The sequence below is a fragment of the Camelus dromedarius genome, chromosome 9 (genome assembly GCF_036321535.1).
Source record: "Camelus dromedarius isolate mCamDro1 chromosome 9, mCamDro1.pat, whole genome shotgun sequence".
Classification (NCBI taxonomy): domain Eukaryota; kingdom Metazoa; phylum Chordata; class Mammalia; order Artiodactyla; family Camelidae; genus Camelus; species Camelus dromedarius.
In genome coordinates, this window is record NC_087444.1 from 21923787 (window position 1) to 21951536 (window position 27750).

The window sequence follows — 27750 nt, forward strand, 5'->3', positions numbered from 1 at the left end:
TGCCTGACCCATAGGGAGTACAGCATATAAATAAGTGAATGGTGTCCAGTTACAGGCAACTGGAAACTCCCGCTCTCATCCCCATTCAGTTACTCATTCAGTGAATATTTACTGAGTACCTATTACCATGAACCACAAATTGGGTAAGCAGTGATGCATGAGACCACAGGAACTTGTAATGGGCAGCTCAGATGAAGGGAAGCTCAGGCGTACAATGTCATGAGTTAAGTCTGTGATGGGGAAGTACAGAGCATCATGCGAACCCAGAAGAAGGGCATTTGACACAAAGACCCTCCACACTGCTGTACTTTTCCTTCGGTATCCATAGGGGACTGGTTCCAGGACACCCCATGGATACCAAAATCTGTGGATGCTCAAGTCCCTTATATAAAATAGTGTAGTACTGATTTGTATATAACCTATGGACATTCTCCCATATACTTTAAGTCATCTCTAGATTACTTATAATACCCAGTACAATGTAAATGCTATGTAAATAGCTGTTAGGCTGCATTGTTTTGGGAATAATGACAAGAAAAAAAAAGTCTGTACATGTTTGGTACAGACCCAACCAAACCACCATCACAGGCTTCACTACATGGAGCATGTCAGCAACAATGTAAGATTCTCTTTCTTTCAACACTTAGATAGATTACTTTTGTTTAATGACCCCCAAAGAGAAGTACATAGACTAAAACACAGAACATTGAAAACACAAGTACATGTAGAAAATATAATCATAAAGAGAAAATATAAATTCATTCACTCATTCTCTCTCTCACACACACACAGTGTGTTAACACTCACCCAAACCCTGCTTCTTCTCTCTTCACTACCCTTGTATGGTGATGACAGTGACAGTGATGGTTGCTGTTTGGCGCCTATAGGGCTGATGCAGTGAGGCGATGAGATGTGTGGCACTGTAGGCAAGTGGTGAGACACAAGGCTAAATTTAAGCCTTCTAGCAGGGTATCAGAAGGATCATCTGGCCAGAAGAATGGGGCTCCAGCTGCAGACACTGACTCTTTGGAGGAGGCTTCATAATACTAATGTCAGGATGTCTGGAGGCTGAGGCTGAGGGTCTTCAGGTATTGAAGGTCTAGGCTTCACAACTGCAGAAGCTTTGTTAGAAACACTGTTATAGGAAGCTGCTTCTTCCTTTCCTTTGCCTCGTCAAACAAGCCTTGCAGTGGTTGTAGGCACGTTGTCACACCTTGGGTGACATGGAGGTTTCAGTCCATCAAAGGATCTTACTTGAGGGTCATGTCCTTTAACACTGGCACCTGCTGAAAAACCACTGCAGTTTTTCAAGTGTCCAAATTGATGGGTCTGCTTCTTCTAAATTTTCTGCATCATCACAATCATCTGTAGAAGACTTCAGCAGATCTTTGAGCTCCTTCTTGGTGAGGGTTCCGCTACGCTCTTCTATGTGTTCCTTGATGTCATCCTAGGTGACATCAGAGAAGCCTTCCCCGCCGCCTTCCCTTGCAACATTTCAGATATTCCCGACTTCTGCACCGACAGTGGGGAAGCATCCTGGAATCACTGACTACCTCACGCCGCACGGGCTTCCAGCACGCACCGACTGTCTCAGCTCTGGGGCGTCTGCCGCCTCAGCGGTAGGCGTGAGGCCACTGTGACTGGAGAGCTCTTCCACACAGCCTCCGTGCTGCAGTCAGGGTCAGCACAAGGGCGGCAACAACGTCCCGGAAGGCGAAGCGGGTACACGCTGCGTTAACGTACTCCCTGAGGCCCGGACGGAGGGGCTGTAGCAGAGACGGGGCGGGAGGAGGCAGGAACAGCGCTTCCACTTTCCTGTCGCTGAGGCAGAGAAGTTGAGGATGGCTGGGAGCATTGCCAGTTGTGAGGAGCACCTGGAGTGGCAGCCCCTTCCCTCTGAGGTATTTCTTCACTTCAGGGGTGAAGCACTGGTGCAACCCTTCCCAGAACGAGATGGCCATCACCCAGGCCTTCTCGTGCTGCCAGAACATGGGCAGGCCACTTGTGGTTTTGTCCCTAAGGGCCCAGGAGTTGTTTACGCCTAGATGAGGCTTGATCCCGTGACCTGCTGCATGGCCGCCCAGCACCACGGTGAGGCGAACCTTCGGGGCCTTGAACCCCAGGGCCTGCTTGGCACTCTCACAGATGCAGGTGTGGTTGGGTGTCTTCTTCTGGAACAAGCCTGTTTTACCACAATTGAAGACTTGCTCTGGAAGGCAGCTTTTCTCTTCTGAGAGTTTCTGGAACTCTTCTGGGAACGCTGATGCGGCCTTGGCATCGGCTGATGTCTCTCTCCCGTGATCTTCAAGTTCTTGTGGGCGCAGCCCTTTACCTAACAGCCGCCTCTTAGTGCCCTTCCTCTCGCTCTCCTCCACCCCCTCACCGCAGTGCTCAGAGAGCCGCAGTGCTCCTTCCTGCATAATTTTGCCCCCAGCAGGGATACACTTCTACGACACGTCCCTTAGCTGCACACATAACGTTTCCTCAGTCTCTGTAAGCGCTTCCTTCATCACGAACCAGAGATCTACTTCTGCCATTAGAGGCGCATCACTAACACCTCCATGAATCTCGGCTTCTCTCTGCTTTACTGTGGGAATGTCCTCTTCGCTCTCAGTGACCTCACATCCCCTTCAGCAAGCCACATGCCGCTTCTCACAAGATCTGAGAGTTTTACTTTCTTGTCAGGAGACAGCACTTCCTGTTCCCTCTCAGCCTTTGAGAGGTTGCTTTGACCACTTAAATGCTTCGCGGGAGCCATTTTTTCACACAAACAGAGCGTGCACACGAGGAGCAAATGAATGAGATGCGAGGTGAATAGTGTCAGGCAGTGAGTGCTGGAGGGAGAAACGGAGGGAGCAAGCTGCCCCCACACATCACTTCCATCACGTGGAGTCAGCAGAGTGCTCGGCATGTGGCACATTGCGGGGCAAGTTTTTGCTTTTTGGAACTTTCTGGAAATTTTTTAAAAGACTGTTTTCAGTCTGAGGTTGGTCTAATCTATGAATTCAGAACCCATGGTTACGGGATACGGAGGACCAGCTGTACTGCACAGTTTGCTTTTCCATAAACGTGTCATGCTTTTATACAACAGGGCTTTTGCACATGCTATTTCTGGTCTCTAGAAGTCCCCTCCTTTGATTCTTTGCCTAAGCACTTTCCACGCACTTTCCACTCACCTCCAAAGACCCAGTTGACACGGGTGAAGCATTTCTGAGAGCGGGTAACCTGTAAGCTGAGACCTGAGGGGTGTGAGGAAGTTAACTGTTGGAAGTGATGGTGTTACACAGCAGCAGAGAGAGCTCTGAGCAAGTGGACAGTGTGAGCAAATGTCAGAGGTAAGAGAAAGCACAGTTTGTCAAAGAACAGAAAGGCACAAAAAGAATGGTAGCCAAGAAGCAGTGATAACCTAAATGCCCTTTGGCACATGAATAGATAAATAAAATGTGATGTATACATACAATGGAACACTACTCAGTCTTAAAAAAGAAGGGAATTCTGTAATGAGCAACAGGGTGAGCACATTATGTCCAGTGAAATAAGCCAGTCACAGAAAGACAAAACTGCGTGATTCCCCTTATATGAGGTTATCTAAAATGGGTGCATTCATAGAATAAAGAGTAGCATGGTGGCTGTCAGTGGCTGGGGAGAGAAGGAACCTGGAAGTTACTAATCAATGGGCACAAAGTTTCAGTTAAGCAGGATAAATAAGCTCTAGAAAGCTGTGTATACTGAATTAAGAGGGGAGACTTGGCCTGCAAATTTGTTTAGCCATTAGCAGATAAAAATTCTTACATATTAGTATTACATGCATCCTGAAGGAACTTATAATGTACTTTCTACAGACTCATGCCTTCAACTTTTTTTTATACACAGAAAGTAAAACATTACTTATTATCTACCCCTATAAACATTTTCAAATGCAGTCCTTATAACCTGAAATCAGGGACATTTGCTTTAAATGGAAAGATTATATGTTAATTTAAGGACTAAACCAAGAATGAGGAAATCACTTAGGAAATGGCAGTAACATACTTGATAGAGAGTAGTGTGTAAATGTCTTAATCTAAAACAACGGTAACCTTGTTCAGAAGGGGTATGGTTGTTTAGGGATGTGTTTGATCATGGATTTTAATACGTACTCTGTTAGGCACCAAACCACTTCTCCAAGTGCTGGATTAAAAATAAATTAAATACAAAATTACAAGTCAAAACTCCAAATAAAGCAAAAATGCTAACAAATTTAATGGGCTCTCTAACTCACTACAGTACTACAATATCTGGCACAAGGGGAGAAAACAAGATTATAATGATCCATGCAAATGATGTCTCTACAGAAATGGAAGTGCACAGTAAGGGAGACAAGGGGGTCCCCGTGCTTCACACACAGGTTAAGGCGGCCCAGCACAGGGATAACCTTTTGATTTTACAAAGCTTTTTTTTTAATCTGTTGTGGTTAGACCCCTGTAAAACGCATCAGAACCCACAAGATTTCCTAATTGGTTCCTGGTAAAGTGACAAGTTATTTTGTGGTTTGTAAGGAAATGGCTTCCAGTGGAGAATTTGTTTATTAAAAGTGTGGTAAATAAATCCTTCAAGATGTCCAATGAATGGCTCCTTTAAGGTGAATGTTCTGAAGCACCTGGAGGAGTTCCACCATCACAGGATTCACAGAAATATTATTCTGTAGGAAACCAAGAGGAATCCCCTTGGCAAATCCTGCCTTTTTTTGGCACCAACTAACAGACTTATTTTCGTGGGCTAGTGAACAAAGATAACTTATATGTGTGTCCATGTGATTATATATATATGAGAAACACTCTTTAAAATGCCAAACTGTTGTTATTTTCTATGTATGAAAGATTACATATGTACATACATGCACACACACAAATACATATGTACATACACATATATTCCCACTGCTCAGGAAACGAGGGGCATTAAATCAGAACATGTGTGTCTACAAGTGAGCGGACTGAGGATGGGCAGACGCCCTTGGTCACGGGACCCTTATCCTTCCCACTGTGTTTATTTCACCTGGCGCCATTCCACTCGGTCCATAGGAACTTATGGAGAGGCAGATTCCGTTTTCCAAGGTGGCAGAAAAAGATCCAAACTTGCTGACAGCTTTATTCTCTGCATTTGATTCTTCTAAAAGATAAAATCAAATCAAGGAAATTTCCATTTTATCAGAATGAAATGTAAGCAAAACTCACTGTGAAGTGGAAATCATCTAAATATGTAAAAACATGGATATGATTAAGTAATTGAAATATGTATATATAGACACCAATGAATTATTATAAAAATCATTTTTAAAAGCCTGTTTTTAAAGCATATTTAATGAATAGGAAACTGCTCATAATGATAAAGTAAGAAAAAAATACAGTACGAATAGTGGTTACTGATGGGGTGGTAGAATTACGGGCAATCGTTATCTTTTAAAAATATTCTTATATTTCCTAATTTTTACACTAAACCATATATTTTTATATCAGGTAAAACCAAAAAAAAGTAATTTTAAAATTTCTGTTTCTAAGTTCTTGGGTACATTCAGAGCTGTCAAACAGTGTATTCTTACCTTGAGTTTGGAAAACATTGTGACCATAACTAAATTTATTAGCAAGATTTAATTATTGAGCTTCTTACTAACTTGAGTCCAAAATATTTTAATTAACTCTTCTCCATCTGCAGGTATAACCCACAATGAGTGAGAAGCAATTAACCTCCCCAGGTGGTGTTGCCGGGAGACATTAAATGGCGTTATCAGAAAGTTTCATGGTGACTTATCAGTGGACATCCACTTGGAACTCTCACCTACAAGCAGGGAGAGACCATTCGGGCCAAATTTAGGATTCTTCTCTTATCCTTGGAACTTAAGAAATTTGATACTAGGTGACAGAGCATAGAAAGAAAACCCTTCATTTTGTAGCCAGTATTGGAGAGAAGCCAAGACATTCAGTAGGAATCATGAGGACTTGAGTCCTAGAGACAGCACTTGGTATGGTGCATAAAACAAAATTAAGCCAGAATGGATGTTGCAAACTCAACATTGCTACATAAAGGTAGCCAGGCTAGGAAGACTCTGCATGACAGCTGGAATCAAGGGCTGGGTGCCTAGAGGAGGCAAAACTAAGTAAGGTATAGATGGGCTATGTATGCAATGTACATACACATTACATTAGGGAAAATGGGTACAAACACAATGCAGAACAATTCAGTTACCATCTGAACAATTACACATACTAAGTGCCCGGGACGGGTCTGATGCAGTGCTCAAGTATTGACACCCAATGCCACCGAAATGCAGCCGCTTACTTGTTTCAAAATTCTGTCCTTCCTCTCTTTCTTCTTTCTCATCTTCTGAAGAATAATACTCTTCATTTTTTTCTTTTTTTTTTACAATTTTCTTAGGGTCTCTCAAATGAATTATAAAATCGTGCTTGTCCTTTTCCACTTTGACTTTGATAAAAGTTGGACCTGGGATAGAATCATGGGATAGAAGGCAGGCTGACTGTGATGCCCCGTTTTAAGCTCTTTGACAAGACCTCTAAGTCATGTAGCATAGAATTTAAGCCAGGGATAGGAGTATCTGGGGATATCAACATTTTTATAAAAAGATACCCAAAAGGAATAAAGTGATGGAGGAATTCCAAGAATAAATAAGTAAATACACAAATTCCAGGTGGGCCAGGGAGATGTTTGCAGATTTTCTGCTCGCATCAAAAATCAAATTGGAGAAGGGAGAATGAATTGGCTAAGCTAAGATATATTTATACTCAACTTTATGATTAATCACATATGATAGTTAATGTGAAAGGGTTTTGCAACTTACAAAGAATTGTATAAATGTTAGTTATAGTATTTTCATTAGTGGGAACATACAAGAATTTTCCAAACAATGCATTCTCTCTTCTAGTGCTCTGACTCATCATCTCCTTTTCCAGCTTTTTACTGCTTTTTTTACCCAGCCTTTTCTTTTCAACTTTCATTGAACTGTCATCTCTCAAAGTTGATAGGATTAAGATGAAAATACTGTACTTGCTATGAACCATTTGAAACTTACATACATTACATTCCTATGCAAATCTTGATAAAGGTGAAGAACAGTTATTGAAAATAGAACACGGCATTATAAGACTTGAGTCTGGTGCTCTTCTCAGTTATGTGGTCTAGAGTTCCATTTTCAATTACTACTAATTGTACCCTCTATCCAGGGATGATAATCAAAATATTAAAACATGGTAATATAAATAAATATTTATAGCTATGTATTAATAAAAATCCCTTTCATGTTTTAAATAAACAGTCTTTATATAATAAGATGGTCTGGCATTTGATATAAGTTGTACCACAAATCATTCTTTAAATAATCTGAATAACTTGCAGCCCTTTGTATTTTAAAGATCATTGCTATGATCTTTTGTCTGATGTGGCAGTTACTATCTAAGGATGCTTGAGCCATGATTCCACATAGAGAACAGCATCTCACTCTTGCAATGATTTCCTCATTAAATTGATGGTCATTTGATGACAAGATGGGAAGAAGGAAGGAAGGAAAATTAAGAGAGGGAGGGAGGGCTGGGGGAAGGATCAGGGGTGATAAGTGGTGAGCTGGCGTCACAGGCAGAGTGTGGGTGGGAGGAGCCCACGGTGCCCTTTGCTGGGTTGCATCGTCTTGTGGACATTAAATAGGATCCTGTTCCTGTCCCCTCCCCCACTGACTCTTCCCAGCTCCCAGAGACCACTGCTCCCTACTGGACAATAAGCTGTCAAAGAAGCCCAGGTCCTCAAATCCATCTTAAGGGAGTTTTAAAGCACAGTGAAAAGAGAAGCTCTGCATGACGTCCCTGATAGGTTCCCGAGAGCCCAGGTCTGCTCTTAAGAGAGAATTAAGCATTTCCTTTTTCCAGACTAGGTCCTCCACAGCTCATCTGTAAGATAAGAGTCCTCTTCTTCTTAATGACCTGAACCCAGAGGCCTTTGCTCTACAGCTAAAGTAACTGCATATTGGCAGCAGGCCCCCAGGCTCTGTGCTCCAGAAACCAAACCAGGAATTTGCTCCAAATTCACAGTACGTGCTTGGTTTCTGATGTAACACTGCATGTTGTAATTAATATTATTAATAATTGCAGCCACTATTATTCGACTTTCTAATCATACAGAAATATTTTAACAACTGGAATGTCTGTGTTACTGTGTCCGAGCTAACCTCTCAGTGGGCTTGTGCTTTGCAGAGTCAGTCATAATGGAAGTGTGTGGAGTCTGAGAAAGGCGGATGTGGGATGTAAATGAGTCTCAGTGGCACATCACTACTCTCAACTATCACTCAGGAGTGCAAGGCACCAGCTTGATCTGAAATGGGTTAGTAGCTTCCAAGCTATTAACCAGCTGCTTTCCAAATGTACCTTTTTCAAATGTTGTCTTTTCTACTTCAATCCTCCCTCCATCTGAAGGATACAGATAATAATTTGTTCCTGAGATGTGGACGGGTGTATCTCCCATATTGTATCCACGAAACTAGAAGAAAAAAAACATCATGCTTGGAGTGTGTAAAGGCAATTGACAAAAGTGAAGTCATCAGTGTAAGCCAACGAGAGGTGCCGTAAGCTTAATTTTTGCTAAATGATTTGTCTGTCACTTTGCAGACTCAGAAACCACTGTCCATATTATCCTGAGCACCTCCTGTGGTGTTATGATGACAGGTAGGACGAAAGGCGGTCCATGATTTTAAACTCTGTTCATTGGAGCATCCTCATGACCCAGTGCAAATCAAGTCACTGGACTACTGGCAAGGCAGGGCGAGAAGGAATCAACTTTCCTTTCACTGGCTGCTCATTTTCTGTTTAAAGTCAACTGAAATATTGAGGAGTTCTAAATTTACACATACAGAAAGAAGGTCATGTGTGTGTTAAAGACATTTTTTACTCAGTGTCACTAACAGCTCCAGGAGATGCTGGTGCGTGCTAAAGCATGAAAACACCTGGCTCAGACTAGTAACTAGAAATAAAGGGCTGTTACATTCCTTAATTTCATTTTTCCCTCATTAGGTTTTCCTCATAAAACTGCTTGAGGCGGAGACCAGCAAAAGGAAGTTTTTACAAAAGCAAGCAAGCAACATGGGTGCCTATAGAGAGGCAGCCCCATGTACTCAGCAAGTCCTGCCATCTGAGACAGAGAAGCCAACCTTTGTGTCCACTACTGTAACTGAGCAGAACCCTGTGGGGCCTTCCCGGGACAGACCCATATCCTCCGCTTTAGTCCCTTTCTGAAGGACATAATGGTATCTGATTAGTCACTTTAGAGATGCTAAAACCACCACCAAATGGAAGAAATGAGCTACCTGATGCCCATAAGCACTGAGCCTCCAGACCTCCTGGTGCCTAAGGATTGATCATGTTAACCCCCGTGACACTGCCCTGTTATCTCACCATCAACCCATCAGAGAGCTGTGCATGAGCTCTTTACATACCCTGGGATTCCCCCACCTCACCTTGCCTTTAAAAATGTTTCGCTGAAACCCATCAGGGAGGTCAGGGGTTTTGAGCACCAGCTGCCCTGGACTCCTTGCTTGGTGCCCTATAATAAAGTGCTCTCCTTCACTACAACCCAGTGTCAGTAGGCTGGCTTTACTGGGTGTGGGCAAGCAGACCCATGTTTGGTTTAGTAACGCTCTGACCTCTCAGAGACGCTTATTCATATATACCTAAGTGAATGCTTACGTGTCAGATGTTCATCTTTACCACCCTTAGTTAACCTAGCTTCATGGCACTCAAGAAAACTGGCCTGGGGGTGTTCCTATCTTGGTAGTTGGCCGCAAAAGAGATCCTTGGTGTAAGAGGGTGGAATACAGGTCTGAGATGATTTATACTGGAAGAAACCCCGAGGCCTCCATGGTGGCAGTGAAGACGGGGAACCTGACGTTTCCACAGAAGCTGTGTTTTCCCCCAGACAACTAGGAATGACCCAAAGGGTTTTTTTTTTTTTTTAGAAAATTGCTTTTACCGTGTAGACAGTCTCGGGTTCTGGTTCCTGGAGGGGCTCCTCTGCCATTTCTGGGATCTTTATTTGCTCTTCCTTACTTTTGTCCTTTGTGAAAGATTTTCTATTGAAATTCCTGTCTTCTTTTTCTGGCTTTTCCTTGCCTTTCTTTTTACCAGCTTCTTTACTCTTCTTTTCTGCTTTTTTTTCTTCCTTTAAGCGTTCTTCTTCTGCTAATCGATCTTGTTCTTCTTTCCAGGCCTGCAAACACATATAAAAAATTTAATGGGATTTTTCTGGCAGTTCGAAATTTGTAGATACTGACAGGCATATGTAGAATAGATAAACAAGATTATACTGTATAGCACAGGGAAATATATACAAGATCCTGTGGTAACTCATAGCGAAAAAGAATGCGACAATGAATATATGTATGTTCATGTAAAACTGAAAAATTGTGCTCTACACTGGAAATTGACACAACATTGTAAACTGACTATAACTCAATAAAAAAATGTAAAAAAAAAACCTCTCAAGCTTATGAGAGACAGAGAAAGATAGAAAAACCATTTGATCCAAATTGAAGGAGACTTAAGAGATATGACAACTAAATGCAACAATCAATTTTGGATTGGCTCCTGGGTGAGATAGGAAAAATAAACAGTTGTCAAAACACACACACACACACACACACACACACACACACAAATTTAATAGGATTTTGAAACAAAGTTGATCCCATTGAGGTTCATTCTGGAAACTGTTTCACATGGTTTTTATAAGCGGTGTCTTTGACAGATCAAAATACTGAGCTAGAAACTGTGTCACTCTTGATTCTATTTCTCACATCCAACTGCACACTAACCCCTGCCAATTCTCTTCACTGCAGCTTTTTTCTCTCACCCTCTGTTGAAGTTTTCTTTAGTTCAGGTCTTTTTATCTTTAGCCTGAACTGTTAGGTATCAACCTCATAACTGGTCTCCTTGCCTCCACGTGAGTCCAGGCCCCAATTTAGTTCCTAAACATGGTTAATCCGTAGTATGGTAGACCATGTCAAAGAAACATTCCTGGGATAAAACAGTTCCAAAATAGATAAAATAACAAATCAGCATTGTAATGCACGGGAGGACTGGCAGCAAAGTAAAACATAAGAGAAAGCACTAATCTAATGAGGAAAGGAAAAACTGAAAACAGCAGTTTCCCAGGGTTATCTGCCCATCTCTGGCAGCCTAGAACTTGGGTTTTAGGGAGTTATAGGGACTAAAGCCATAACCTGGGAGATCAGACCAGAGACCTCTGAAAAGGGCAGGTAGTTTTGTAATGATGCTTTCATTGAGTGAACTAGAAAAAAATCTTGCCCCACAGAGTAAGATCATGAATTTTAACCTTGACTCTTGAGTTAAAGCAGGAGTGAAGTGGGTAGAATGAAGGCCGCCCCTGAGAACTCCTAGCCACAAGTCTGTCCTCACATAGATTTGTAGCCAAAATGCGCATTAACTTAAAAATATTCTGAAAAGGCTGGAGGCTGATGTGAGTTCACAAAGGACAATCACAAAATGTGAGGAAATAAGCCAAAATCAAAAACCTGAAGGAGGAACTATGAAATTACACCTGCAAAGACTGCAGCTATTGGAACTATCAAACAGAGAATGTAAAATAAGTATTCTAACATGCATCAAGAAAAGGAGGCATCAAAAGTGTCACTAAGAAATGAGAGGATCAAAAATAATAAAGCGAGTTTGAATGCCCTCTTGGAAATGGAATAAGAGTTTTGAAAAGGCAGTATTTGAATAGATAATGGCTGAGATATTTCTGGAGTTGATGAAAACCACTAATCTTAACATTTGGGAAGATCAATGACTCAAATCCAGGAAATAACAGTGGTGTGCTGGCTGTGACTTGGCTCTTATTGACTTGAAAGAGTATATTGTTAAATCTTCAGGAATTCTGTGAGCCAGTTGTTAATCACAGCCATTATTAAAATCAAATGACACAAATGCACAATTAAATAACATTAAAAACAAAGGCAATAAATACTCAAAACTTGCCACTTTCCTAATTAATTTTGTTACGTGTAACTATTATCTATGCCCTTGAAGTTATCAATGTAAATTGTATGTGTGTGGTAGAAATACAGTGGTGTGCTACAGCACACTGCTTCCAACTCCGAATTCAGGGACATCATATTGGTAGCTTGAAATCAGCCATGATTGGAGTATTTATACTATGGATATCAGCAAATGCTATAAATCAGGGATTGATTATTTGTTGATCCTCTAGACTTAAAAATGTACTGGAGAAAATGTTAATAATACAGATTAAACTTAAAAGTATGTTGCGTTTGGAGCCGTTAATATTGTAACTAGCACAAAGACACTGAGGAACTATCATTCCAGTATTTAAAAACTATTATCTGATTCAGCAAAGAGGCTGCTCTTATCTTTGATGAATAAGTGAGATACATAGATACATCCCTTTGTTTTTCACTTTTGTCTTACCTGTTCACGTCAATGAAAGTATCAATCAGCATTCATTTTGGAACTACACTTGTTTGTCAGTTGCAACCATAGGCTGGCTAAGGATATAAGAGCTTGGTAAAAAATCGATGAAAGCATTCCGTGAGAATCAACTGGCTAAATGGAATTCACAATAAAGGGTATTATTTAGAATAAACTTTATCTATCTATAGACTTTTTTTTCTCTAGAGAATAAACTTTATCTATCTATAGACTTTTTTTTCTCTAGAGAGCTACTGCTAAATATTCATCAGCACATCACTGAATGTTTTCAAACCAGCTAGAGAGAAAGAGTAACTACTAGTAGGACAGAAATAGAGTGTATACATTCTAAACCTTTCCTGTCAAGGGCCATATAGTATTTTAGATCTATTGGGTCAAAAGGTAAAAACAAGGACATTGGGTAGGTATTTATGTAATGAGCAAGAAAAGTAATTTCTGCAAATATTTTATTAAAAAATCACTGAGTACAAATTTCCCCCATAATAGTCTACTAATAAGAAAAAAATAATTCTTTAGATGGGGAGAATAACATTTTACTTCATTACGGTTAAGATTAGTGTTCCCTATCATCAAATTGATTGCAAACGAAGAAAGAAAATAACCTCAATACAAAAGAAAACAAGAAAAAAGGAAAAACGGATCCTAGAAAAGGGAACAAAATAGAAGACAGATTGAAGAAATTCCTAATATAGTTTATCAGAATAGATGTAAATGGCTTCCACTCTTCTGCTAAAACAGAAATGAGCCATGATTTTTTAAAAACTGTTTTAATTCTTATTGTACTGAAATGTAATCAACTTACAATGTTAGTTTCATGTGTACAGCAAAGTGATTCAGTTAAACATGTACATACATATATGTATATATATTTTATGTATGTGCATATATATACTTTTTTTCAGATTCTTTTCTATTACAGATCATTCCAAGAAATTGAATACAGTTCCCTGTGCTCTACAGTAGGCCCTTGTTTATGTATTTTATATATAGTAATGTGTATCTGTTAATCCCAAACTCCTAATCTACCCCTCCCCACTCCCCCTACCCTTTCCACCCAGTAACCACAGTTTGTTTTCTATATCTATGAGTCTATTTCTGGTTTGTAAATAAAATCTTTTCTTTCTTTTTCTTTTCTTTATTTTTAGATTCCACATATAAGTGACATCATATGATATTTGTCTTTCTCTATCTGACTTACTTAATATGATAATCTCTAGGTCCATCCATGCTGCTGCAAATGGTATTAGGGATGGCATTATTTCATTCTTTTTTATGGCTGGGTACTATTCCACTGTATATATATATACCACATCTAGTTATCTGTCGATGGACATTTAGGTTGTTTCCATGTGTCGGCTATTATAAATAGTGCTGCTATGGACATTGGGGTGCATGTGTCTTTTCAAATTACAGTTTTCTCAGGATATATGCCCAGGAATGGGATTGCTGGATCATATGGTAAGTCTATTTTTAGATTTTTAAGGAATCTCCATACTGTATTCCATAGTAGCTGCACCAATTTACATTCCCATCAAAAGTGTAGGAGGGTTACTTTTTCTCCACACCCTCTCCAGCATTTATCGTTCATGGACTTTTTAATGACGGCCATTCTGACTGGTGTGGAGTAATAATGCCTCATTGTAGTTTTGCTTTGCCTTTCTCTGATAATTAACCTTATTGAGCATTTTTTCATGTGCCTACCGGCCATTTGTATGTCTTCACTGGAGAATTGCTTGTTTAGGTTTTCTGCGCATTTTTGGATTGGGTTGTTTGCTTTTTGTTATTAAGCTGTATGAGCTGTTTATATATTCTGGAAATTCAATTATTCCCAAAAGTTTAGCAAAAAAGATCATTTCCTGTCACACTACACAAACCCTCTAGCACAACATAATTTTGAAATTCCGATTAATCAGTTTCATTTATTTTCCCTTGGATTACCTTGAGAGAGCCTTCTAAAATAAAAGGAATCTTTTCCTTCTCTTTTTCTTTTTCTTGATCTGAGATCTCTGTTTTGCTCATTCCTTTGTTGCCTATAACCAGAGGAAATTAAACTTCTTAGTAAAACTCTCTAAAATAAAGTTTCATAGGGGGGACCAGACCTCTGGGTGGTAGGGGATCTCCATTCCTTCATCTCTAAATTCTTTTTTTTTTTTTTTTTTTGCCATCTTTGGACTGGACATCTGAAATGGAACCGAGCCCTTTCAGGGATGAGCACCTCACCATCAGCAGTAGAAGTACATTCCATTCTCGGTGTGTTAAGATTTGGCAGCTTTTACTGAACTGGACTCTCTCTCACTAGAGTTTTAACCTAATTCATTCTAATTTAATCCCTTAAGGCCACAAGAACAAATCTAACTTTTCCTTTCATACTGAAGCCCTCTTCTTGCTGTTCTAGTGATTCTGCTGTGAAGCTTTACAACTGTCCTGACCTGAGAGATCTCAAACTGTTTGCAATACCTAGCAGGTACATTCCAATCCCAAATCAACCATTTACTGAATTTCCACAGACATCCAGTTACATAGTTATTAAGCTTTTGGTTCTGCTCAGAAGCAGAAGAAAGAAAAGGTAGTCAACCCACAATTTTTCCTACTAGAGGCAAGTATGGCCCTGGACACAGTTGTGAGAGGGCAGCCCCACCTGTCTTTTGATACAGTTCCATGCAGCATTCCAAGTACTTACTGCTGTCCTGCTGCGTCCCCAGCAGGAGGAAGGCCAGGCTGATGGATGGATTATCTAACCATTTTGGTGAAAGGTGAATGTGGCATCACTGACTTGGTTTTCTAAGTTTTACTTTAGAATCAAGCCAAGAACAGATTCCTTGGTAATCAACAGAGGTTGCAGACACTTTGGAAATTACATAGCTTTGCTTCTTTATAAGCAATCACCCTCAACTTTGGTTATCAGAAATAATAAATATTATTTCACGCAGAATCTGTTCCCTTTGCACAAACCCAGTAAAATATCTTTATTTTCCTGTCGAATTACCTCAGTGTTTCACTTCTTTATCAACTATCTGTCCTCTTTTGTCACCCTCTTCTCCCTTCCCCTGACAGCATCAAAGCCATGAAAACTAACAACAAAATTCTAAAATACGTATTGACGTAACATCCTGTCGAGTCCCTGTCACAGGCCCCCAAGAATCCCTTTTTTCATTTTTAGATCACAACCCCCAGTTAGTCTCGGGACTCCTCTGTTTACTCCTCGGCTGTCTGAATCTCATTTTGGAAGTCATAATTATTCTAATGGAGACATACTGACTCTGAATTTACTTCCTATATTGTTAACATGTCTTAGATAGGGAAACCTATCAATCCCAAAATATAGACATCTGGCACTTCCCTAACATCACATTTGATCTGAACATATCGAATCTTCCAGATCTGGGAGGAAGTGGGGTCAATGTAAGACAAATGTCAACGTAAAACAAATACTCTCATGTTTGGAATGCAGCCGTTCTATTTTTTAGGGAAAGTGATGAGTCACAGAAATTTTGTGGACAATTTTTTTTAATCCTGAAATATTCACTGTCTTGATTAAATTAATAAGTAGGAGAATATCTTTGGACTTTAAAAAAATGTAAGTTCAACTGGTTACTTACTTTTAGATTTTTTAACAGCATAAATCTTGCTAGAAGAAGACATTTTGGTACCAGCAGATTTCATTTCCAGTTCATTCTTGGTCCTCATGATTTCCTCAGCCATTTTAGACTCCTGATATATTGCTTCTTCTTTTATGATCCAATCTTGAATGGATTTTGCAACAAGTTCCAAATAATTCCTTAAAAAGCCAAAGAACAGCCAGTGATAATGAGTTAATACTAGTTAAAGTCAACAAATGTTTAAGATACTGATTGTGCAAATGAACTTTTCAAAAATGAACTGATCCTAAATTGCCCGTAAAACAAATGTAACAGATTCAGATATATCCCAGATATATTTTGTACAAAGAAGTCATATACAAAAAGCCAATGAACATATGAAAAATGTTCAAGACATGTAAAATTAAAAATTAGATTATTTCTACCCAGACCAAGGATTAAAATGTTTGATAATACCAAGAGTTGATGACAGCTTGGAGAAACAGTCACCCTTAACATTGTTAACTGGAGAGTAATATGGTACAATCTCTTTTTAGAGCAATTTCATAACACAACAGGAACTCGCTTAATATTGACCGCTAGCTAACTGAGTCACGGGATTAGCTGAAACACTCTGTCTTGCTAAAAAACTTACTGGCCTTGTGAACACGCATGTCCTAAATACTAAGCCCTAAGCAGCTTGTACATCTATGTACACAGGATTTAGTAATATTTGTTCCCCAAATCATTTATTCTATTTATATTGATTATTGTAATTGTTTTTTAAATGTTATGTACACTTACAACACATAGGTTTTACAATTTAAGGTTTGACAACACAGAATAATTTTCAGACTGTGTGAAAGCAAGAATTAAGTTTTGAAAAAAAATAAAGCTAGATGAATTCTATACTCAAGTTGCTTCACAATTTCCTTTAATTCTTGATTCCTTTTAAAGAAATAAACTGCAAATTGTAGACTATGAATTATGGGTACACATCATTCGAAAGGTAAAAGACATCTTAAACTCAGTATGTCCCCAAATGAACTCCTGATCTTCCACTCTAAATTGTACCCATCAAAGCCCTCTGGAGTCTCAGCTGATGGCACATCTACACTTATCATCAGGTCAAGCTGAATAGGTCCAATGCCCTGAAGTTATCTTTGGCTACTCTTATTTTCTTATGTTCCTCTTTCAATCTGTCAGGAAATCAAAAGGATTTTTTAAAAACATGTATTTAAAGTATATCCAAAATCTGATCACTTCTCACTTCCTTTACTGTTATTGTCCTTGTCTGAGCCACCACCACCTCTCACTAGGATGGCTGCCAGAGCCTCGCAACTGGTCTCTGGTTCCTACCTTTGTCCCCCTGCAGTCTGTTTTCAACAGAGCAACTAGGGAGATCCCTTTCATCCTTAAATCAGATCACGTCTCTCTTATGCTCAGGACCTTTCAGTAAATCTGCATTTCAAATAAAACCCAGAATCCTTACTACTGATCTGTGATGAGGGAACACAGATATGTATACCTTGAATGAGATGACAAAATAAAGAACATTTCAGCATCCAACAGTTCAGGAAATTTGCCACCCACAGATACTTTCTTAAAGAATTACTCACAAACATATTCCAGCTTTCCAGCTGCATTTTTTTTTTTTTAAATCCAAGAAAGACAACATGGGATATAAGTAAAAGAGTTGACCACAAAACACAGAAAAATCTACAATTAAATGTAGATACCTATTTATGCTATTTATTTGTGATTAAAGAATATTATTTACAATTGGAAATAAAGATTTCTAGGCAATTTCTAAATGAGAGGCAGGGGATTTGTTGGGATTAAGGGAAAATATGTGAAAGATTTTAACATTTTCTGTGAAATAATATTCATTAACTCCAGCTATTAGATAAAAAGTTTAAATACGTGATTTAAAAGGGTTAAGTGTAACCTCTAGAAGAATATAAATACAATGTATGACTTTTAAAAAACTCATTTCCTATGCTAAGAATAAACTAAGGAGATCGAATCTAACAAAAGGAAGGAAAGGGATTAATCCTGAAGTAAAAATATGTTTATATAAAATTAATGGTAAGAATGAGGCCAAACATATTACCAATAAAAACTATAGTGAACAGATTAGATAATTTAAAATGTAAAATTCTTTAATGCTGTTATTAATTATTATTAAAATATTTTAAAAGACAGAAGGTCTCAGAGTAGCTGAAAAAATTCAAGCTGATATTTAAAAGAGAGGTTTCTAAAAATCAAATTGATGCAGAAAAATAAAAAGGTGACAGATGGCTGATGAGGTAGCCAGAAGTCATCTGGGTCCTTGATATCTTTTGAGTAGCTGCACTATCCCTGAGACGTTGTCCGACTACAGATTTTTTTTTTTGCTACAGGAGAAAAATAATACCCTTTTTAGTTTAACCATTGAAGTCAGTTTTCCATTAATGTAGTGAAATGCCATTCCTAGTTGACATGCAAAATTATTGAGAAAGGTATATTAGTAAATTGTTATATAAAAGAGAATTTCCAATATTAGTATCAAATATGGTTAAATTCAAGGTGAAAAGCATTAAAGGGAACACAGACATCTTTATCATGTTGATAAGTTACAATCCTTTATGAAGGATGCTTCTAAAAATAGATTCAAAAATAAATTCATGCATACACACATACATACTCAGTACACATGCAGAACTGACAGGAAGGAGAAACAGACAAAGTTATACTCATAAAGACAGACGTGAACATGTCTCTCTCAGAAATGGACATACGTTATGAGAACACTGTTTAATTTTATTCTAATAGACTGGAAAATCTAGATGTCATGCATGATCCCACAGAAAAATACAAATTACCAAAAGTAATTGAAGAAGTAGAAAACCTGAAAAGAGAATTAACTTTAGAAGGACTGAAAAAAGGTCATAGATAACCTATCCTTCATTCTTCTGCCCTACTATCTCCCCCATTCGTCCCTGCTAGCCAGCCCCTAGAAATCCACTAATTCTAAATGGTTTTCCTTGTGAAGTATCCTTACCCTTCGCAAAATCATGTACTACATTATGGAAGCTGCTGTGTGTGTGAGCAAAGGCTTAGCAACAGGGCCTTGGGAAATGACCTTGTAGTCCAACTTCTGACAGTATTGTTTCTTTGTTTGTTTTGGAAACTCCAGTTAAGATAGAGGTGGAACGTGCTGACTGCCATATGTGCTCTGAAACCTCCAATCTGTGGGCCTGCAACTTACTGAGGCAGCTGAGAGCTGGCCTGTAGCTCTTGGTAGGAAACTGAGGCTGTGGCTTCCCTGGGTGTGTGTCCCGTTTCAGCAGGCGTATACAACCAGCGTGAGTGGGGAAAGGAAAAGAAGTGGTGTGCTGGGGTGGCCACTGAGCCCCTGGGTGAGATGAAGATGCTAGTCACACTATACTTCCTTCCCTGTAGTCTTTCCTAAAGCTGAGTAAAACACAGGATGGGATTAAAGCCTATTGTGCTACGCACGCAGTTCTGATATTTGAACCCACAACCAACCTGGAGAACTAGGTCATAAAAATCATACGTAACTGTCAATGTTATCAGTAATGTTAGTGTAACACTGATACATCTCTAAGTGATATATTTTACACATTTGGGGAGAAGATTATAAACATCATTGATCTGATGAAATAGGTTCCTGAGAGAGAAAAATTGTAGCTATAAGTGATGTATCGAACTTATTAAGTTAAAATGTAGGTAATAAATCAACATGTTGGGTTTTATTACTTAATTTGGGATATCTGAAGCAAAGCATGTGTAACATTTTTTATCAAGGTTTTCCTTGAAAAGGCACGGTTTTCCTTTTGTGAAAAGTGTTGATGTAAATAACAAACCTTAGGGTTTGGCATTTTGGGGTACCCTATAGTTTTTGTTTCTGTTGTCAAGGTATCTTTTTCTTTTATAACATTAAATTTTCTAATAATTTCTTGTGATGCACAAATGTGCAATTAAAAGATAAAATCTCCAGGTAATTTCTCCCATTAATTCACATTTTTCTATAGATCATTTGGGATTTTCCTGTGTAAATAACAACCTAAGCTATCAATAATGACATTTTCTTCTCTTCCTTTTCAATTCTTACACTTTTAAGGTATTTTTATCAATTTATTTTGCAAATTTACATCTTCATTAAATGTTGCTTAGAATTGGTGATAGTGGTTATCTGTTTTGTTTCAAATTTTACAGAGCATGTTTGTTACACTTCTCATTAAGAATGATGTTTACATCTTAGTAACTTCAAAGGCATTCAAAAGACAATGGAATAATTTTTCCAATGTGCTGAGAAGAATTTACTTGTCAATCAAGGATTATATCCTGAGCAAAATTATCCTTCATGAACAAGGTTAAAATGCAGACACTTTCAATAAACAAACTTGACTTTATTACCAAAGATCCTCACTATAGGAATTCTTAAAGCCTTTACTTTAGGAAGAAGGGAAAATAAAATAGTAAGCATATGTTAATTCACACAAACACTGGATATAAAAACAAAAATGATACAAATTTGTGGGGTAAAAACATGAAGATAGGACTAAAGTCTTAAGACCACAATAACAGAGGCGACTACAATGAAACCACAGATGACTGCTAAACAACCATCGAAAAAAAGACTAGAACCTAGCAAAAAAAATCTTCAACTGGAAACAAAGAGGGAACCACAGCGGGACGGTAGGAGGGGCATGATCACAATATAATCAGCCTGTACCCCCAAGGTGGGCGACTCACAAGCTGAAGAATAATTCAGTCGTGGAGGCCCTCCCACAGGAGTGAGAGTTCTAAGCCCCATATCAGGCTCCCCAGCCTGGGGTTCCAGCATTGGGAGGAGGAGACCCCAGGACATCTGGTTTTGAAGGCAAGTGGGGCTTAACTGCAGGAGCCTCACAGGACTGTCGGAAACAAAGACTTCATTCTCTTGGGAAGCGTACACCTATCCTTCTGAAATGATTCCAAAAAATTGCAGAGGAAGGAACACTTCCAAACTCATTCTATGAGGACATAATCACTCTGATACCAAAAACCAGACAAAGATATCACAAAAAAAGAAAATTACAGGCCAATATCACTTATAAATATAGATGCAAAAATCCTCAACAAAATACTAGCAAATTGACTCCAACAATGCATTAAAAGGATTATACACCACGATCAAACGGGATTCATCTCAGGGATGCAAGTTTTTTCAATATCCGCAAATCAATACTTTCTTATCATGCAAACTTGGAGTATTTATAAAAACTAACCACATATTAAGCAATAAAGTAGGTCAACACATTTCATAGCATCAGTATTCTATAGAACATGTTATCTGACCACTGTATCTTGACATTATAAACCACAACAAAAATGTAACTCACAGCCAAATGTTTAAAATTAAAACTCACATTTCTATGCAGTCGATGGGTCAAATAAGAAAACATTATGGAAATTAGAAATGAAAGATAAAAATTCTATCAACCAGATATTTTGTGGTGCTGCTTGGTGGCACATAGAGATTTTGCCTTAAGTGCTTATAAAGCAACAAACAACAACTCAAAATCCTGGGATAAATTTCTAATTTAAATTAGATAAAGAACATCAGATTAATCCAAAGAAATTCAAAGAGGAAATAAAAAAGATAATAGAGATGAGAATATAATCAAAAATAAAAAGGAGAAAGAATCAAGATCAACAGCTGATTTTTATAAAAATCAACAAAACTGGCAAACTGTTGGCGAGATTGGTCCAGAAAAATGTAGAGAAATCACAGATTAAAAATATAAGGTATTAAAAGGAATAAAGGTAGATATGACACAAAGAAGCAAAAGCATATTGTAATCAACTTTATGCCAATAACTTGAAAACAGGTGAAATGGTAAATTCCTACAGGAATAGAAAGTATTAAGTCTATTAAAAAATAACTATATTCAATATTCTGTAATAATTTTTAATGAAAAAGAATATGAAAATGAATATATGTATATACACCAGTAATCGACACATTGTAACTGACTACATACACTTCAATTACAATAAATAAATAAATAAAAAGAAAACCCAAAGAATCTAATAACCCGACAGAAGCTGAATCAGTAATTAAACATCTCCCCAGGTCCAGATGTTTTTATCTGCAAGTTTTACCAAATGCCAAAGGAACATATACCTTAGTCTTGTACAAACTCTTTCTTTATAGAGGGAGAACATCCTCCCATTAATTTATGAGGCTAATAAAATCTCAGTGCCAAAGCCAGACAAGAACATTTAAAGAAGGGAAGATGATAGTTGAATCTTACCCATGAATTCAGACACAAATATCCTAAACAATATATTAACAAACCAAACGCAGCAACTTACAAAAAAGATAACATAATAGACAAACTGGATTTTCACAAGAATGTAAGGCTGAATACTAGAAATTTAGCACTTTAACCAATTAAAGAAAAGGAAAAAAAAAAGGACACCTAAATTGATGTAGAAAGATCATTTGATATGATTTAATAGTCATTTATGATTAAGAACTCATAGCAAACTAGTCATAGGAGGAACTTCTCTAACCTGATAAGGAGTATTTACATAAACCCTATAGCAAAAAACCAAAAACATACTTAATAGATGAATATTCAAAATCTAGAACAAGACAAGTATGTTCTCAAAATCGTACTGGAAATCCTAGTCAACAAAGAAATAAAAAGTGTAATTACTAGCAATAAAAAAAACCAAAGAAAAACAACAGTTCAAGATATGAGCTTGGTGTACCTATTATGTGCCTTAATTTAAAAAAATCATTTTATAACTTTAAAATGTGTGTTCCTGCGTATATATATATATGCATGTACACAACCTGTTTCCCCAATTATTCTGTCAGTCCATGTCCATTCTACCTTTCTGTATCCCTTAGGACTAAACCAATGCTATACAAAACATAAATACTGAATATACATTAGCTAGTATTGAAAAATAATTAAATGTCATTATTATTAATGAGAAGACAGAGCAAAATCTTAAGATAGCAACAAAATAACTAAGGAGCTGGAAAGAACAAAAAGAAAGACAATGATTCCTATAGGTCTCAGTTTTCTGGGAACCTGACTGCATATGCCACTCAGTTGCCCTACTTTTGAGTTTTCCCTAGATGAAGTGGAGTTAACCCGAAACCAGAATGCAGAGTTTCATGTTTTGTTGTTTCTACTTTAAATGTTTCAGAGGCTTTTTATTGGAGTCTAGATCAATCCAATATAGTTTAATAATATCCCCATTAGACGCAATGGGGCAAGGAATGGTATCTGTCTTCTTCAGTAGAATAGTTTCAATTCCTATCCTAGTGCCTGGCATGTAGCAGACATTCAACTTGACGAGCTGAATTGAACCTATAGTACCACACAAGTGCTTTTATCAAGTTGAACCACCGAGCTTCAGCCAAGGAGCTGAAAACTAAGTAACTAACAAGCTAACGAGATAGCTAATTACCTGAATCCAACATTGGAGTGAAGAGCAACATTCCAATATTCACGATGCAGACGTTGGAGATTCATTGGATTATGAAAGACTAATAGTAAGGAGTTGTCTTGGGTATGGTGATAAGAATCAATACACCTATATTGTTGATTGGCTTCGTGAAGAACCTGAAAACCAAAGTAATTCCATTGTTGTGTCTTTTTTCCCCAAGAGAAGGGTCTCGTGCCGGGGCATTTCTCTGCCCCTTTCTTTTTCTCCCCTTACCGCCATGAGGTTAGTCAAGGTGAGAGCATAAATGGTAGATATTTGGGGGGGCATTCCAGCAACTCTTACAGAAAAACAAATACAAGGCTCTAGGCATACAGGCATTTGCTCAAGTGTTTTTCATTAAGGCTTGGAGATAATAGTTACAGTCTAGGAGTTAGTTACTTAATGTTATCTGTGCCTTCATCTAGATCGTCTCATTTTATCATTATAAAAATCCCAGATAAGTAGGTAGGATTATTTTTCCCATTAAAAAATATTAAAAGTTGCATTTTTTTTCAGCATCAGTTGCGGCCAAGAGAAAATAAAAGACCTGTCCAAGAATACAGTACCCCTAAGTTCTGGTGTCAGGGCTCATCTAGATGTCACGTTTCACACCCCACACAGTGCTCTCCACGACACCACGCTGTATGTAGTACAGAGACATGACCTGAGTGGTCTTCTGGATACAGATTGGTCTACATGACTTCTATCCCTGACCTTTCCCCAAACATTCTATCATCAGCACTGCAACTCTAGCCCCAAACAGAGGGGCACAGTGGGCAGCTCGCTGTCCTATTGCCTTTTCCTTATGCCAGTCAACATAAGGAAACAGATCCATCGGGAAATAAATCAGACAGCTGCGGGTTTTTGTTTTTGTTTGCGCTGTCCATATCAATCTAGTGTAGGCAGATTTCTATTCTCTACCGTTTGGATGATCTAAAGGCATGGAATTGCCTATTATGTCAGGAAAGGACTGTTTTACTTTTGCTTTCAATTTTACACTGGTAGCATAATCAAAATAACACATTTACGTCCCCAATCTAGTCCTCCACATGAGTGTCTTTATGAAGTGGCATTTAAAGCTGTACATCTGTTCCCTGAGAGCCAATACAAGAAAAACACATGTGGTAAATATCTTTGCATTTTAAAAACTTGCTGTGTAGGGCACTAGCCATTACTTTACTTTTTTTTTGAAAGGCAAATTCCTTTCAGACTTTAAATCCAAAAAACAAATATGTTTATCTCTGATGAACGTGTATTCTTCCTTCTATTCAAGAGCACCACAATCTTTCTGTTTCCACATTAATTTTGACTGATAGGATATACGGCACTAAGCTTCTCAGAACTGAAGTTGTTCTCAATCAATATTTGATAAACTTTCATATATTTCTTCTTCTTTTTTAAAAACTTGGCCTCTACCTATTATTCTGTGTTAATATCGTTGGTCTCATTAACTAATTTTTTTGTTAACAATGAAGACCTACTATGTGCCAGGCTATGTATAGGTTCCAGGAAAACAAAATGAACTAGATAAGATTTTTCTCTAAAATCTAATCAGGATTTTTTATAGAGGATTCTAGAGTTCAGAGAGGTGTGTCTAAAAAGATGAAACTGATGGAACATCTGATATGTAGAGAATGGATCGAGTCAGGCAAGAGTGGAAGCAGGTTGATGACTGGGAGAACATTACAGTAGATCAAGAGGATGGTAGCTGGATTAAAGCAGCAGCAGTGGAGATGGTAAAGAGCTTGAAGATACATTTTGAGGTGTTCCCTCAAAACCTGATAACGGATCAGACATTTGGGACAAAGGAAAAGCTGAAATAAGGAGTAGCACTTAGCCTTTTGGCAGTGGTGACGTTTCCTGAGATGGATGAGGGGAGAAACATGCTCGGGAAAATTACAAGCTTCCTATAGGACACTGAATTTAAGATGCCTATCAGAGATTCAAGTGGAATTTGGAGGTAGGTACACTAAGATGGAGCTCAAGATAGAGATAGCTTGGAAGATAAAATCTTATGAGACATCAGGATTAGACATATATAATAGATGAAATAATTAAAAGAATATTTGCAAAGGCTTTAAGATGATTCAGGCCTGGGACTTGAGGCACTTCAATACTTGAATATTAGGTGGAGGAGAAGTATTCAACAAAATTTCAAATGGAGCCCTGAGGAGGAATCCAGTATGGTGCCTTGGAAACCAAGAATGAAGAATGTTTCACAGGGAAATGATTGGCTTTGTAACTAAAAAATCAAGGAAGATGAACATTCATTAGGTTTGGGGGAACAATTACATGTGACCTTGAAAAGTGAAGTTTCATGGAGCGGTGAGGACAGAGATAAATCAAAATAAAAACGTCTGAAATGAACTTCCAGGTAAAGATGGAAGATTAAACACATGCAGTCCTTAATCCCCTCACTAAAGGAACAGTAAAATTTTTGAGTTTTAATATTACAAAGTTAAAGGCCACAGAAGAGGCAAATGCAACAACATTTGACAAGCTGGAAAGCAGAAGGATCAGGGGTAACTGACTTAGCAGAACATACAAAGCCAAATCCTAAGATTAATTTCAAGAGAGCAGAAGGAAATTTATGTGTGTGCAGAAATACAAGAAGGTTCTGGAAATGCCATGGAGTGAAAGGGGCATTGAAAACAGGAAAATTAGTCTTTTAAGAAGCCATTAGGGCCCCCAAAAGCCCTCAACAGTTCTGAGCAGCCAGCGGACTGCCCATCTCCCATCTCAGCAGAAGGGTGACCCACATAAAGTGACCCTGTGGATTTAAAGGCACACTGAGGGAGAGATATACCCCGGAAGAAAGAGAATTGTGTAAAGTCTAAATTGGCATGGTCCAACAGAAATATAAGGTGAGCCACAAATGTGAGCCACATGTGGAATTTTACATTTTATAGTAGCCATATTTTAAAGGCTAGGGAAAAAAAGGTAAAATTAATTTTAACTATTTTATTTAACCCAATATGTCAAAAATATATTATCATTTCAATATGTAATCAATGTAAAAACTGTCAATGAAATATATCACTTTCTTTTCCCACTAAGTCCTTGAAGTCTGGTGTCCATAGCACTTACACAGTGCATAGTGTACTTACAGCACATCTCATTTTAACTAGCCACACTTCAAGTACTGAGAATCTACATGTGATTGGTGGCTGCCACACTGGACAATGAGGATCTAGAGACTGAGTGGTAAGAAACCTTAAACTCCTTCCCTCTACCACTTAGCACCCAAAACCCTGACTGGTAGGTTATATTTTGAAAATAGGAGATTAGATCTTTTTTTTTTTTCCTGGAGACTCTAAATGGCCCAAGAGTACAGAATTAATGTATCAGCACTGGCAGGTCTCCCAAGGAAACCCCACAGCCAAATCACCCAACAACAAAGATCAGTTTTTGACAACTTCCCCCAACCCTGGACCTCATGCAACATTCCTATCAAATTTTTAGTGCCTCATTATTAAGTTACAAAAGGGTAAATATCATTAGACATTATTTCCCAATATGAAAAATTGAAACAAAAAAAAAACTTAAAGAAAACTTTAGGAAAAAGACACAATGCAGGGAGAAGACACTAAGACTTCAAAGGAGTTTAATATCCTCATAGAGATAAGAGAAGATATGGTACCAGGGACTGTGAACAGATTGTTCTATAAAGGTAATTTGTAAATATAAATAGAACTTTAGGAAATTAACACTGTAAAAACAGACACAGAGGACTCACTAGAAGAAGTGGAGGAAAGAGCGCCATATTTCCAGAATAAAAAGAAACACTGTTGGAAACTAGGAGGGTAAAGATAAGGAAATTGGAAGTTCAGTCCAGGAAGTCCAACATCTGAATAATAGGCGGTTCAGGAAGAAAAACTAAAGAAAATGGAGGGAGATGATAATTAGTAAAGTTATGATTGTAGGACATTTCCCAAAATATAAAGACCAGAGTTTCTGGATTATACTGGGCTCCCCAGTACAGTATTCAGGAACAGAACCACATACCAGTGCCCATCAACAGGGAATCCAGACCCTTAGGAAAAACAGAAAACCATCAGAGACTCATAAACAGGTGATCACCAATCAGAATTTCACTGGTTTTTTTCTCAAGGACCATCTGGAAAGGCATTTGAGGAATGCCTTCAAAATTTTGAGGGAAAATGTTTTTAACTTAG

The 27750-nt window shown here is 38.2% G+C and overlaps 1 protein-coding gene across 1 annotated transcript in view; it reads right to left on the reverse strand.

Annotated features, from left to right (window-relative positions):
- Nucleotides 1-27750, reverse strand: part of SPAG17 (sperm associated antigen 17) — a 190468-nt gene that overhangs the window by 64508 nt on the left and 98210 nt on the right. Inside the window, exons 18-24 of the mRNA XM_031457908.2 lie at nt 23558-23712; nt 16100-16278; nt 14439-14530; nt 10006-10242; nt 8409-8520; nt 6319-6480; nt 5038-5151 (exon numbers count right to left, since the gene is read on the reverse strand). Coding sequence (XP_031313768.2) covers nt 5038-5151; nt 6319-6480; nt 8409-8520; nt 10006-10242; nt 14439-14530; nt 16100-16278; nt 23558-23712 — 1051 coding nt within the window. The remainder of the gene's footprint in view (nt 1-5037; nt 5152-6318; nt 6481-8408; nt 8521-10005; nt 10243-14438; nt 14531-16099; nt 16279-23557; nt 23713-27750) is intronic.